Below are 16,196 nucleotides of genomic sequence, written 5' to 3'. Positions count from 1 at the left end.
ATAGTACTTTAAAAGTAGATTTCTATTATATAAATGTACCCATTTTTTCAGTGCAGGCCTGACGGGTACATTTCCAGGGTAAGTTTCAAAAGCAAAAACTCACACCAATAATATCAAAAGTGAAAAAGAGAAAGTAGGAAAATAAAAGCCACAGTTAAAGTAATTCCGATGCAAATCAAACCTTTTAAGAATTGAAATTACATTTGCCTTCCAAGATACCATCTGTTTAACATTTCTGAATAATGAAAAACAGATCAACTGCTTTGCATAATATAACATAAAATAAAGTAAAAACATTCAGATGAATGCTTGGGGGGGGGGGGACAACAGCATTTTTGACACCAACAAAAAATTGTAGAAGGGGGTGGAGGGAAGAAAGGGAAGGGATATAGTTATTTAGAGACTTATAATTAATCAGCAATCCATGAAACGGCTTGCTGTAACTGACTTGCATTTAAAACAGGTCTCCTAGCTATGCTCCATACAAATCTATGTATATTTTTGCATAGTTTATATCTGACGTTGTATAATTTCTGCTGGCCCGGGAGCCAAAAACAACATTTAGACTAATTAAAATATTTTAACTAATTTGCTGACAAATGCAAAATGGTCACAAGCGTGTTGCTTTCATTTCGTTACTCTTCTATTTAGCAAAGTCAATGGCAAGTTGCTTTTATTGTCAACAGCAATTCTAAGGAACCCAAACAAATAAAAACGAATTTGCGAACACCTAGAAGCAAACAAAGTAATAGCCAAAAGCCAACATGGATTTGTCAAAAACAGATCATGCCAGACTAATCTTATTGCATTCTTTGATAATGTGACAAAATTAGTGGACCAGAGGAATGCCGTTGATATAGTTTACTTGGACTTCAGTAAGGCTTTTGATAAGGTAGACCATAACCTACTACTAGATAAAGTAGAAGAATGTGGGTTAGACAGCACCACCACCAGATGGATTGGTAACTGGCTGACCAACCGCACTCAACGTGTAATTCTCAATGGAACTGCATCTACATGGAGGGAAGTATGCAGTGGAGTACCCCAAGGCTCTGTTTTAGGCCCAGTACTCTTCAACATCTTCATCAATGATTTGGATGAGGGAATAAATGGGGAACTCATCAAATTTGCAGATGATACCAAGCTGGCAGGAATAGCCAACACTCCAGAAGATAGGCTTAAGATACAGAAGGATCTTGACAAACTTGAACATTGGGCACTATCTAATAAAATGAAATTCAATGGTGAAAAGAGTAAGGTTCTACATTTAGGCAACAAAAACGGAATGCACAGGTACAGTATAGGTGATACCTTACTCAGTAGTAGTAACTGTGAAAGGGATCTTGGAGTCCTAGTGGACAACCATTTAAATATGAGCCAGCAGTGTGCAGCAGCTGCCAAAAAAGCCAACACAGTTCTAGGCTGCATCAACAGAGGGATAGAATCAAGATCACGTGAAGTGTTAATACCACTTTATAATGCCTTGGTAAGGCCACACTTGGAATACTGCATTCAGTTCTGGTCGCCACGATGTAAAAAAGATGTGGAGACTCTAGAAAGAGTGCAGAGAAGAGCAACAAAAATGATTAGGGGACTGGAGACTAAAACATATGAAGAACGGTTGCAGGAACTGGGTATGTTTAGCTTAAGAGAAAGAAGGACTAGGGGAGACATGATAGCATTATTCCAAGGTTGCCACAAAGAAGAGGGAGTCAAACTATTCTCCAAAGCACCTGAGGGTAGAACAAGAAGCAATGGGTGGAAACTAATCAAGGAGAGAAGCAACTTAGAAATGAGGAGAAATTTCCTGACAGTGAGAACAATTAATCAGTGGAACAGCTTGCCTCCAGAAGTTGTGAATGCCCCAACACTGGAAGTCTTTAAGAAGATGTTGGATAGCTATTTGTCTGAAACGGTATAGGGTTTCCTGCCTAGGCAGGGGGTTGGACTAGAAGACCTCCAAGGTCCCTTCCAACTCTACTATTGTATTGTATTGTAAATATAGGAAAGCAAGGCAAACATCTTATTTTAATTTGAAATAGGAAAGGATGAAATCAACTTAGAGCAGTGGACTCTCCAAAACAGAATCCTGGGGTGAAATGTAAGAGGTAGCCATAGCTAGGTAGAGAGATTATGTGGGTCAGGAATTCACAACCCGAGTCTTAAGAGTAGTGTTTCTCAGCTTTGGCAACTTTAAGACGCATAGACTTCAACTCCCAGAAGCCCCCCGCAGCTTTAAGTTGCCAAGGTTGACAAACATTGCTTTAGATTAGAACAGGGGTGTCAAACTCACATCATCACAGCGGCATTACGTGACGCAACAGGACTTTCTCCCCCTTTGCTAAATGGGGATTGGGCGTGGTCAGTGCGTGACGCATCAAGCCCATGGGCCGGGAGTTTGACTGCCCTGGATTAAAACATCAGTAATTCCCATAGAAAGCAATCATATAACCCCATGTGATTCTTTTTTAAAAAAAAATCTTGTGAGAGTATATGCAACTAAGTCCGAGATCCTGAAATCTAACAATATCTGATAATCTTGCAAGATTTGAATCATCTTTTATAAAACTCTCGAGAGAAAGATGTCTGCCCCTTTACCTGATGGCCACTTCCTACCAACTCCCAATACACCTGGTGTAGATTTATGAGTGTTACTCAACCTCAGAAGTTAAAGTCCATACATCTTAAAGTTGCTGAGGTTGAGAAACATTGTAAAATACAGGGCTAACATATTTTGGCTGCAAAATCTAAATCAATACTAGATTGTAGCAAGCAGATAAACAATCTTCTAGCTTTCTGCTGCCATCTAACAGTGATCAGGATGTATACAGCCAATATGGTAGGCCAAATTCCCTCAACACTGTCAAACTATTTACTAAGACTGCATTACTATTACTATTAAACTTCTTAACGTCCTTATCACCATCTACTCCCACTTATGACTGTATGACTATAACTTTGTTGCTTGTATCCTTACGATTTATATTGATTGTTTCCTAGTATGATTTGATTGCTTATTTGTACCCTATGACTATCATTAAGTGTTGTACCTTATGATTCGAAATGAATGTATCTTTTCTTTTATGTACATAGAGAGAAAAATTCCTTGTGTGTCCAATCACACATGGTCAATAAAGAATTCTGTTCTATTCTATTCTATTCTATTCTATTCTATTCTATTCTAATGGAAGGAATGAAAATATTAAACAAGTTCCATGATCCCTTATATATTTAGCAATCATGTGAACAAAAATAGGCATATAGATAATAGATAGTGGGATCACACATTGAGATAAGCCTTAATGTGGCTTATTTGGAATTGGCATACAATATATACCAATATGGAATAGCCAGAAGCAAGATCTCATTAATCATCTTTATGTACAAAAATGCTCAGCTTTGGATTATTGCAAAAGTCTGTGCCTAATCTAAAGCAATCAAAGTCTTACCTTTTTTTTAATAACTCTGGGATAAAGAGACACTGTATGAGCCCATCTGGAATATCGTTGGGAATTTGCAACTGGATTGTTAAGGTCTATGAAACTTAAACCAGCCACAGTTCCAGGATCCCCTCCCTCTACATATGGGTCAGCTCTAATCTGATCGTTGCGGACTCCTGCAAGGAAAGACAGTATATTTTAAAATTGAACAACTTATATTGTCCAACAATAAACCCAATCAAAAGACTTATGAGCCTGGTCCAGAGGTGGGTTCCTACCGGTCCGGACCAGTTTGGCCAAGTAGGTAGTAACTCAGCCACCCACGCACCTGAACCGGTTGTATTGTCGGCGGTGCCATCTTGATTTTTGATTCTGCGCATGCACAGAACAGCCTCCATTGCAGAAATGTAATTCCCCCCTTTCTAAAGTTCTGTGCATGCGCAGACTTGTTTTGGTGTAAATACGCACAAAGTGAGTGAGCACGCGCAAATCTTTTTGCTTGCCAAACCGGCAGTAATGCTGGTAGCAACCAGTGGTGGGTTGCAGGCGGTACGCCCCAGTATGGGAGTACCAGAGCCTGACCGGAGCACAGGGTACCCTTCCGGTACTGTGCTCTGGAGGGCCCACCCGCTTGCCAGCGCTCCTTACCTGTCCTTTAAAGCCTTTGGCGCTTCTGCGCACACACATGATGCATACAGCACCTGCACGATGCTCCGCCGAGCAGCTGGAGTGTCGCGGAGGCTTGCGGAAGCATTGCTGGCAGGTACGACGAATGCGTGCACCACTTGCGTGTGCGCACGCACTGCGCTCATCCATCTGGGCGACGCCGGGCCCATTCCAACTGTACTGGTTAGAACGGGATCCAGAACCCACCACTGGTAGCAACCCACCCCTGGCCTGGTTAATAAACATGGTAAATCATAAGTGTTCTTAAAAAGTTTATATTTAATAAAAATGCAGAGCTTAAAAGAACTGTATCCTTATTTTAAACACAGAATTCCAAGTTTTTAGAGTAACCCAGCCTTTCTTAAGGTAAAGTAGCTTGGAAGAACAGCAGAGGACCGCTGTGACTTTCTAGATAAGCATTTTGTAAGTTAAATGATTCTTATTTTCTCACAGCGTTTCTACCTTGAAAGAAATGCACCGTGTTCAAGTGAGCTGAAATGTCCTTTTCCAATAATATATGAGTTTAATACTTCTAGAATAATCCTATTATTCGAAGTCCTTTAACAAAATATTCAGTCCATCAACATGGAATGCTGACAGTGAACATTCTCATATCTTCCTGGGAAAATACCTGCAGTGCTTTACCTGAAGATTGCTTCACCAGTTCATTGAGAGCTTCACATTCCACTTTCTTCTTCTTTACAAAGAAAATATTGAACCCAGAAGTTTTGCATTTATGCATATCCGTTAGACTGAACCCTAAAGGAACAAATAAGCATCAGAGAGGTTTCATGGCATGAAAGTGGATTGGTGTATTCATCTTTCAGTTGATCCATAGCTTTTGCAGTTATGGGCCCCAAGATAACCCTGCTATTTAAACAGAGCGAGTATATTTGTTGATTCTACTTTTATGTAGAAACCAATCACAACTGCCCATTTTAAATATTTATCTTGATAACAAATAGAATTTATGTAACTCAGCAATTCATAAAAACAAACCGTGGATGGGAAAGGAAATCTAATAAACCGAATAGTGCCATGAATTTTAGTAAGGACTAAAATGGTTTTAAGAAATGCTTTAATATTCATAATGCTAAATGAAACTAGCAAGACTTAGTTTCATATTGGAGGCCATTCCAGAAATAGCCCTGCCTTCACAACTATACAACATACTGGAGGTTCACATTATATTATTTATAGCTGAAACAGGTGATCTTATGAAGATAAGCTTTAACAAACTGGATCTTCAATTTTAAACAACTTTAGTCAAGCTGGATAATAAATTATTAATTTATGTAATCCATTCACAGAGATATACTTTTTAAAAAGATTATTTTTCTCTCTTTGCAAATAGCAGAAACAATGGATCTAGTATATGGCATGATTTCGGCAGAGGCATAGAGCTGTGCAGTAGAACATAGAGTTTCGAAAGTATACTAATATGTGTAACCACCTATGAAAGCTCTTCCCACCTTACAGTCCCAATAAAAGAGTGAAATTCAAGACCTAAAATGATGTTTTTCATCTGATGACGTGTAAAAGAAACCTGAATCAAACAAGTAAGAATCCAAAGCCACATTCAAAAACCGAAGACATTTCACTCATAAATCCTTGGTATTGGCAAATGACTACATTAAATATTACCTCTTGAGCTAGCTCTATTTTTAGAGACATGAAAAATGGCTTTATAATATCCTCCCAAAGATCCAGAATGCAGGTAATGTGTTCCATAAAGTTCAATTAGTCGGTGATATGCGTTATATTCATAGAAGGAGGGCAGTCTAGAAAGCTCTTGCCAGAAGGGCTCCGCCAGGTTTAAAAATGTGGGTTGATTATTGAGGAACTGTGCAACTTCCACTGAATTTTCAATCACCATAAGATAGTTACTCTGGAAAGATAAGACATAAATCAGGAAGCTCATTTCACAAGTATAAAGAGAGGCTGCACATGGTAACCAGAAGGGACACAGTGGCTCAGTGGTTAAACACTGAGCTTGTCAATCAGAAAAGCCAGCAGTTCGGCGGTTCGAATCCCTAGCACCACATAATGGAGTGAGCTCCCGTTACTTGTCCAGTTTCTGCCAACCTAGCAGTTTGAAAGTATGTAAAAATGCAAGTAGAAAAAAATAGGAACCACCTTTGGTGGGAAGGGAACAGCGTTCCATGCGCCTTCGGCATTTAGTCATGCTGGCCACATGATCACGAAGACGTCTTCAGACAGCACTGACTCTTCAGCTTTGAAACAAGATGAGCACCGAGTCGGGAACGACTAGCACATATGTGCAAGGGGAACCTTTGCTTTAATGTTATCCATTGCATGTACCATACTTGGGTCATTATTCCAACCTTCACTCTTCAAAATCAATTATCAGAACCCCCTACCCAGCAAGTGGTATTCAGAAATATATAAACAGGATCTTGTACATACAACTTTGACGTTTACAGCTAAATATCTGCATTTGCCTCAATTTAGTCATATAATACTCTCCTCAGCATATCAGTGGCTTAAAATGGACCTCTCCTCTCCTCTGCCCTGCCCTGCCTCCCCTTTCCTTCTCATTCCTGGCATCTGATTCCCTTTCTCTCTACCTGATATTTCAGTGATTAATATCAAAAGTTAACACTCTTGGTTTGATGCCAGTTGTTGCTATGTTGTATTTTATTGTTAAAGTGATAAGAGTACAGTTTGGGAAAATCTGTTTAGCTTTTATTAAACATACTTAGTATATTTCTACAGCAACAAGTGCAAACATGATCACCTCAACCATTTCGGACTTATCCTCAACATCAAGAAAACTGAGAATGTTGAGATTGTTATCACCCCTGGAACACTTCAAATCAATGGAGAAAACCTAAAGAAGGTGGACATTTTTTGGTATCTGGGATCCCATCTCTAAGGCAATGGTGACATCAATGGTGAGCTGTGAGCAAGGGTGAATGCAGCCTGGATGCATTGGTGAGAACTCACTAGTGTGTTATGTGACAGGCGAATGCCAACCTGTTTTAAATCTAACATTTACAAGACAACCATCTGCCCTGTTGCACTGTATGGCACTGAATGCTGGGCAGCAACAACAAGGACCGAAAGCTATCTCCGTGCCATGAAAATGCAAATGCTCCATTGGATATTGGATAACTTCCTTCTTGACCACATTACAAATGACACCATTTTGGTGTGGCACCAATTATAGAGAAGTTGAGAAAAGACCAACTCCGCTGGTATGGACATGTCCAAAGAGTAGCACTTTCCACCATAGTCAAGACTGCCTACCAACTAGAAGTCAATGGCCGGTGACCTTGCAGGCATCCAAAACAGAGATGTCAACAAAGATATAGAAGTCATGGGCCTGCATCCTGGAGACACAGCTGACCATAGAAAGTGACATTCAATGATCCAAAAAGCGGACCCAGCACCTACGGGAATATGCTAGGAAGAAGAAGAATTGGTATGTTTCTTTTTCAAGTACTGTATTTTTTGGAGTATAAGATGCATCAGAGTATTAGAAGCACCAAGATTTTGAAGAGGCAAATTAAAAAGAAAAGTTTCTGCACGCTGCAAACCTGCCAAAAATGGCCCGTTTTCCGCAAAAACAAGCCTTTTTTTTTTTCAAAAAAAGGGCATGCATAGCCAGTGGCGTAGCGTGGGTTGTCAGCACCCGGGGCAAGGCAAGTAATTTGCGCCCCCTAACCCGTGGATTTTAGCACTCGAGTCTCTTCCACTAGATTAGTTAAAAAACCCTTACTCCCTAAGCACATGTATTGTTTGTTATGAAAATACTGATGTAATTAAAGTAAAATGCATCTAAATACAAGTTTATTTTCAAACACTTTATTGAGTGCGAACATGCATTACACATTCTCCACATTTTCAGCAGGTCTATGAATACAAATCTACAAATGTAGTAACCTAGCATGGGCCATGCTATTATATGTCGCCTCACAACCATCGTAAACGACAAAAAATATCAAGAACAAAAACTAAACATCAAAATGGAACCATACCCTGGAGATGATCCAAGACTGGGCTAGATGGAGCCAACTTCCTCAATCCTGTACCTCTAATTGTAATTCTTTAATAGAAGTGCAAGATATCAATCTGTATATACAGATTAATTTAAATTCGCCTGTTTTTAATTAGCGCAAATTTTTCAACAACGGAATTGAAATCTACATTAAAGTCTCTCTCAATGGACAGTATTGCTAGATTACTCAGTCTTTCTTGGCTCATTGTAGATCTCTGATATGTTTTAATTAGTTTAAGTTTTGAGAAACTTCTTTCACAACTCGCTGTAGAAACAGTGATAGTAAGAAAGATTCTTAATGTGACAACAAAGTTAGTTAAACTTTCTTGCAGCTTCCACTTATACACCCAGCGAAGCAAATCTAAAGCTGACCGCTGCTAGAAGGATAACTGGCTTCTAAAAGCCAACATTGTGGAATGAACTAACATGTCTCTGTCCATATCTAAATTGTGGCATATTTAAATATAATCCTATATTTTAAATATAGTTATGAGTGAACAGGATTTTTAAGTGTTTAATTGGTAGCCAATATGTAAATTAGAATTTACTTTCAAATAATAACCAAAGAATATATAATACTGAGAAGGTGACATAGACAAAGAAAATTGCATGACCATAACAGGATGAAAAAAAAGGAATAGAATGGCCATCTTTGCATATTGAGACTAATCTTGGGGCCCAACGTAACTTTTTATCAAGCAGACATCTTTCTTAAATTGGTTTTTAATGCCTTGGGACCTATAGATGGATATAGGTTATGCACATCTGACAAATTATGCTTTATTTATTTTTATGTACCATTGTGGGATTCACTTTTTCAAGCATGGGTAATAAAATGCTTCAAATAAGTACAAAACCTGATATATTTATTACCATTGTATGTAGAAAGCAAGGAACTAACTAGATACCAAAGTGAAAATGCATATAAACAATCTGAAATGTAGTAATTGTTCTTTATAATCATCAATTGAAAATGCTGGTGTTTTGGTGTGCAGGGAAGATCAAAAGAAGCAATTCCTATTCCACTGCCCTTTATTCCTCTCAGAATGGAATACCAAAGGAGGAGCAGCCTTCAGTCATATGAGCATGTGCAAATTTTCTACCTGTTGACACACCTCTCTTTGTAAGATGCTTGCTGGAAAGTCAGGCTCCAGAGGAAGTGTGTAGGAAATAAGAGGAAACAGCTTTGAAGAATAACTCTATTCTTCTGTTTGTTTCCCTGCTTTTTACACAATACTGAGGAAAGGACAAGGCTCATCTAGCCTAGCTCCTATTCATATGGAGAAAAGGAAATGGAACAACATTGAAAATATGGTGCCTCCTTCCTACCATGCTACTCCACAACAGAAAGTACATGATCAACTATTTTGGCCCAACACATTTCTGCCGTCTTCTGTTCCTTAAGGTGGGGCAGTCAGAAGTGGAGAATGGTTCGAAATCGGCTGTTTTTATTTATTCCTGGGTGGTCCCATCTTAGCACAACCAGGGGCGGGATTCAATTGTACCCATCAGGCACCCTTTCACTGTCTTTTTTGGCTTAACCTTCCAACCCGCGCCTCAAGTTCTTCGCCTCGATTGGTTCAGCTCTCCGGTTCTCTGGAAGGCCTGCACACGTATATTGTACTCTCTCTCTCTCTCTCTCTCTCTCACACACACACACACACACACACACGTTAAATACATAAATAAATACATACCTCACTGCCCTCCCTTCCCCGCTGGAGTGTTTGGGCACGGAAAGTGTGTCCGCAAGAGAAAGCTAGGGCGAGCCCCCTTCGTTTACAACCCGAGTCGCGGGAGCCCGAGTTTTTTTGCGCGTAAGTGTGTGCTGGAAGGAGAGATAGACAGAAAGAGAAGGAAAGAAAAAGGGAGAGCGCGGCCGGGAAAACCGGGGGGGGGGGAGAGAGAGAGAGAGAGACTCTCAGCGAGCAACTCCTGACAGAGTCTAGCCTGGCAGCGCGCCTGAGACTCTTCAAATGGGAGAGCGTGAAAATGCGAAAGCAGTAACAGCCCTTCTCGGCTGCACCAGCTGCTTCTCTTCGCCAGCTGCAAGCGCCCGACTATCGCCAGGAGAGAAAAGGCAGGGAGGGGATTCTGGAGGGGCCACATTCCCTGAATCCAGTTTCACTCTTTCTCTCTCCCCTCCCCAACCCCAACCTCCTCTCTCTCCCCCTCCTCCCCTCCCCGCCTCGCTCTCCCCTCCTTTCTTTCTTCCTCTCGCTTCCCCTCTCTCCTTTCCTCCGCGCCCCCCTAGATGTTGCGCCCGGTGCGGCCGGCCCCCCCTGCACCCCCCACGCTACGCCACTGTGCATAGCCTTTAGGAGGCTTACAGAGTGCTCCTGAGGCTGGGGCTCATTTTTAGCTCATTTTTGGCTCCCCACCCCCTGAAGCACTCTGGAAGCCTCCTAAAGGCTATCCACGGCCCTTTTGGCAAAGGGGGTACGGTTTCGGGAGGCCAAAAATGCTGTATTCAATGTATAAGACGCACCCAGATTTTCACCCTCTTTTTTGAGGTAAAAAGGTGTATCTTATACTCCAAAAAATTGCAGGTTTTTAAGCAAGTGCACCTGCAGGGAAGGTCTTAAAAAGTCAGTATGATAACTGATTCCTTAATTGAAGATCCACCCATTACACTTTTTTTTGTAATATGTGTACTGCAGAGTAAAAGAGGTGAAGTGTGATTTCACGCTCACACACCAGTCGCCTTGATTTTCCTACGGACATCTCTGATTTTGATGTGTCGAGTTCTTATGTCCCCCTGCAACTTTTTCTGAGTTGCCTTCCTCAACACAGCAATTAACACACACCACAAATATTGCAGGTAGCTCTCATTTAGCAATTGCAATTGGGATCGGCAACTCAGTCACTAAACTAAGCAGTTGCTAAGCGAAACCACAACTCTGCTTACAATCTTATTTCAGCTTTCTTTTGCTTTATAGATCTGTGAAGGTCGTAAATGTGAGCATTGGTATATAAAATTACTCCTTAATCACCATTATAATTGCAAACAAGTGTTAAACAAGACAGTAGCTAAATGAGAACTGTCTGTACCTGAAAAGTAATAATTGTTTAGTCTACTAAGAGACAATTAACTGCCTCTGATCCATACAAGAAGCTATCTGTTTTGGTCCAGGCTTCCTTAAACAGCAAGAAGCAGAGTCCTTTTACTTACATGGCTATGTATTCCTTTCATTCACAGTCCGCAAGGCTTAGCAAACAGTCTTTCAGAGGAATGTTTATCAAATACGAACCTTATCTCATTTAACAAGCTGCCAAATAACTAGTTTCCAATGCTACGCGACCCCATAACAAGCTGGATCACTACTACTAATAAATAAGAGCTGTTTGTCACTATCGTCTGGAGTCTGTTCTCTCGTTGCCCGAATCTAACACAGGGCAAGGCCAAACTTGATACAGAGTCTCTTATAGTTACAAACATAACTTTCCACTCTTGTCATGACCAAATGTTTCCTGCAAAAGCCCACTCCCCATTCATTCCTCTTCTGTTTCCTTTGGGAGGGGCCAATCACCTCCAAGGTGTGACTTTACTCCTAAGTCAACCCTGCTTTCTTAGTTATTCTTGTCTTTTGGCAGCTCTGCACATGCGCACACTGGGAACAGGCTCCAGCTGTTCTTCTGCCTCACTGCTGTCTAACTCCCTCTCTGCCTCTGATGCAGAGCCCTCATCTGAGCTTTCCTCAACCCTCAGGACTGGCCCATGTTCCTCCCCAACCTCCTCACTGGCTGGCTCTGCTGCCAGCTCTGCTGGCTATTGGCGGGCCACAACACTATCCTTCCCTGTTACTCAGCTTTCTTGTCTGTGTGAAATTTCTAGGTATCTATGATGACCGAGGAAGAAATTGAATATAAGGGACTCTAGAACAGTCAGTTCTTTGCTGTTTCCAGGGAAGCCCCATGCACCAGATCTAAGCATCCCGTGGGACGGACCTGGCCCCCAGACCTTGAGTTTGATACCCCTGCTCTAAAAGATATGTCTGCTTCACCTTTCTGTCACTTGGAGAAGGAAAAAAGCAAAGCAATATGTACCTCTGACTCGACTCTTGCATACTTTTCTGAGGTGTATTGATGGTAATCATTTCCAGTGACACGACTTTCTGTCTCTTTCATATAGGACCAGGTACTGTTGTAAAATTCAGTATTGAATTCATTCTCAATTTTTACCTGTACAAAGAGGGGGGAGATATTTGATGACTTATTAAAAACAATACAGTCACATTCTGACTCTTGAAATGAACACAGATTGCCTACATAATGCAGCTTTTGTCAAGATGAAATACTGTTGATATAAATGCTACTACAGGTGCTCCTAGAATTCCCAGCAAGGTTGCCAAATAATGAAGAAGCAACCTGTCTGAAAATATTGGGAGCTATTAATTCAATACATCTGGTAGTTACTGGATTGGAGTAACACCAAATTAACTCTAGTCAATAAAGGCACATTTCCTCCTATATTTTTTTTATGACAGCTGCCAGATGGGCAACCCAGATGGTGCCTAAAGGTAATAATACAAGTGGTTAGATGTTGGGTTAAAGAAAGTAACCAATGAAAACAAGAAACAGCTATTGGGGAGGGGGGGATTCCTGTTCTTACTAATGGTATTAGTAATTGTTGGTAGGAAGAGATTGGATTAGCTGTTTATCATTCTGTAGGTAGGAGCACTAGGTAGTCCTAATACAACATCTCTAATGTCAGCTGTGATATCTTTTCAGGTCTGGTCATGGATAGATTAGAAATATGTTGTGGGAAGCCAACCCCCAAACCCCCCAATATCCAAATATTTTGAGGACTATTAAAAAAGGTAGAATAAATTATTTCCCCTAAAAGAGAAATTTAAAAAAATCTTAAGGGAGACAGAAACTCATAGCCCCAGCTCCCTGCCCCCAAGCAGATACTGAGCTGGGGCAGCTTTTAGAAATGCAGATTTGTTAACCCATGCAGCAAAATATGAACAAAGGCAGAGTGATAGGATTAGCCCTCACTCAGGATCCAAACCAGGGCAAAGCCATGAATCCATAATAGGAATTGCCCAATATCCTTTCAGAACACAAGCCACTTCACTGCATCATCTTAGCAGCCCAAACTTCAACCAAACCTGGCAGCTCAGTTCAACCTCTACAGCCAGGGGTGAGTTGCTGCTGGCGTTACTGTCAGTTCACTGCGCACATATGCACAGTTGCCTGTCCTTTAAAAAGGACTAAAAACCATGCCAGCAATGCCAGCAGCAACCAGGGAACCAGTTCGGAGGCATGGCCCAGCCTGGGTTGCTTCCAATTCTGGGACCCAGGCCAACATATCGCTCTACCAGTTCACCCGTACCATTGTGAACCGGTAGCAATCCACCTCTGTATATAGCCAGCTATGACCCCTACATAACCCCTACATGGCCCCATGGGAGTTAGACAACAGCCAATGGAATACATGTTCTTGCACAGGAACAGGAAGCTCAAGGGCAAAGGTCAAGAGAATGTATAACCCCCCCTCTCAATTCCATGTGGTCAGCTGCCCAGAACCCATGTGGTTCTGCTTCATCAATAAACGGATCCTCTTTCCAATCAGACTCCAGCCTCCATTTTGTCTCGAGTGCCTTTCTCCCGGATTGGAACTGAACCAGATTTCTTCCAACAATGCCAATAAGGAAAATAAAACTAATCTAAGGAAAATAAAACTAATCACACCTCAAATGTATAGGCAAGGACATTTTCACTCAGCCGATAATATTCTCTCCGGTCACCACTGAAGACCTTCCGACATTGGCCACCATAGGTCTTAGTGTCAATGACCACACTTCTCATTTCACCAGTAAGGGCATCAAAGCTGCAAGTAAATAAAGTCAAAACATAATTATAAGTGCAGAATCTGGAATGTGAGCTCTGGAAACAAATCTTTGGTACATCTACAGTTAAATTATGGACAGAACAAGAAAGCCATGATGAAGCTATCTAAACCCACAAAGCTGATAGCATATAACAAACAGCATGCTACATAAAGAGGAACGGAATTGCTCTCTGTATCTTACAATACTAAAATATTTTAATCCCTATGGCAACTGTCTTTAATAAACTACATTTTAATCCCAAAATTAACATAATAATGGCCAATCTCCTCTCATCTTTTTATTCAAGTGAAGCCATCCACAAGGCCACAGCAATGCATAAAGCATATAATTTATAGGCTTTGAAATAATATCCTAGCTTTTGTGTGGAAATATCAATCACTCCACCAAGATCAACAAGCCAAGAGACTGGAGAAAAGCAGTAGGTATTTATGAATATCTCTACTTGTGCAAAAACACTCTTAACCATGGTTTGTTGAATAATCCCCAGTTAACTGAATTCATACAACATGCTGCATATGCCAAACAACCAAAGCCAAGTGTGATCCCATTATTACACTATATGATGGGTCAACCTAGCAAAGAATAAAAGGCCCAAGCATTTCAGATGGTATTTTTACTGGTTCTCTTCCTTCTTATAGGACCTATAACAGCCTTCCCCAATCTAGATGTCTTCTAAATATTCTCAATTAATTCCCTGAAATCTGTTAGAAAGAATTCTGAGAATTAAAATCATGCAAATGGTAGGCATCCAGATTGAACAAGATTGGCATATATATATCTATATATGAGCCTGGGGAGAGCAAAAATTTCCCCCCACCATGGTGCAGGAGGCTCACTAGGCCACGCCCACTATGGCCAAGCCCACCCAGCAACCGGGCAGAGAACTTCTTGCTAAAATTGCATCTCAGAAAGATTCTTCAGGCTTAGGCAAAATGATATGCATTGACTTCAGCCTTTAGCATGCTACTCATTCTCAACACAGGAAAATATATATTATTTATTTTATTCAATTTATGCAACTCTAATTGCTTACAGCGTTAAAAAAACACAATATTCTACCATCCCAAAAGCATATAACAAGGAAGAAAGTCAAATCTGGTCAACAGCACATGCCAAAAACCAAAAGGAGCTCCAACCATTCGAATCAAATTTGATCTGAACCTTCCTCCAATGGTGCTCCAGATGTCTCTTCTGGTACTTCATCTCCAAGAACTCTTTACTAAACCAAGGAACATAGGCGCAGGGAGAGGCCAAATAAGTATTGGTTGGAAGAATTAAGGTGGTCATGATTAATTGTAATAATTAATATACCCCTATTTTTCAGAGTATAAGACACACCAAGGTTTTGAAGAGGCAAATTTTTTAAAAAAAGTTTTTGCACTCTGCAGACCTCCCCAAAACGGCCCATTTTTCACAAAAACGGGCACGTTTTTTGTCAAATAAGGAGCATGCATAGCCTTTAGGAGTCTTATAGGGTGCTCCTGGTGGCTGGGGCAGCAAAAATAAGCAAGGAATGGCTCATTTTTTAGTCATTTTTGCCCTTCCCAGCCCCAGGAACACTCTGGAAGCCTCCCAAAGGCTATGCACAGCCATTGTGGTGAAGGGGTGGGGTTTTGTCAGGCAAAAAAATGCTGTATTCAGTGTATAAGACGCACCCAGATTTTCAGCCTCTTTTTTGAAGGAAAAAGGTGGATCTTATGCTCCAAAAATACGGTATACATAGCCTTTATTGTCATTGTACAAAATTGGTTATTATACATAATACAGTAATTATTAAACGTGCTACCCAGAATTCCTGAACAAGTGATTGATAAATTAAAATTATAACTTTTTTCGTTCATAAGCACTATAAGAGCAAATTACCCTCTTCCTGTAAGCTCTACATTAGGAGGTGCTCTAAGTGGGGGATTCTGATCACATATTTTCTTGACTTCTTCACATCTATCTTCATCAGAGCCACCTTCCAGGCAATCTTGATCTCCATTGCACACCAGTGATTTGCGAATGCATTGTCCTATTACCATAAAGATAGACAATATTGATAGGGAAGATACTTTGATAGGGAAAACCAAAAACGATGCGCAAATTGACCTCTTTCTCAAGGTGTAAATAACTCTTCCTATTCTGGTAGAATTTAATTCTGTTTAGCCCACAATTTCTACAGTATAGCTACAGATAAGTGATTCATAAAAACACAGTGTTGTTTGATAT

General features: G+C 40.6%; 1 protein-coding gene across 1 annotated transcript in view; it reads right to left on the bottom strand.

Moving 5' to 3' along the window:
• C7 (complement C7) overlaps window positions 1-16,196 on the bottom strand; it is a 41,462-nt gene that overhangs the window by 16,544 nt on the left and 8,722 nt on the right. Inside the window, exons 5-10 of the mRNA XM_081943602.1 lie at window positions 15,849-15,999; window positions 13,825-13,963; window positions 12,175-12,309; window positions 5,751-5,994; window positions 4,752-4,865; window positions 3,450-3,616 (exon numbers count right to left, since the gene is read on the bottom strand). Of these exons, the coding sequence (XP_081799728.1) occupies window positions 3,450-3,616; window positions 4,752-4,865; window positions 5,751-5,994; window positions 12,175-12,309; window positions 13,825-13,963; window positions 15,849-15,999 (950 nt within the window). The remainder of the gene's footprint in view (window positions 1-3,449; window positions 3,617-4,751; window positions 4,866-5,750; window positions 5,995-12,174; window positions 12,310-13,824; window positions 13,964-15,848; window positions 16,000-16,196) is intronic.

Source organism: Natrix helvetica, assembly GCF_964273705.1.
Source record: "Natrix helvetica genome assembly, chromosome: 2".
Classification (NCBI taxonomy): domain Eukaryota; kingdom Metazoa; phylum Chordata; class Lepidosauria; order Squamata; family Natricidae; genus Natrix; species Natrix helvetica.
The sequence above is the reverse complement of the archived record's forward strand: the minus strand, read 5'-3'. Positions and strand labels throughout refer to the sequence as shown.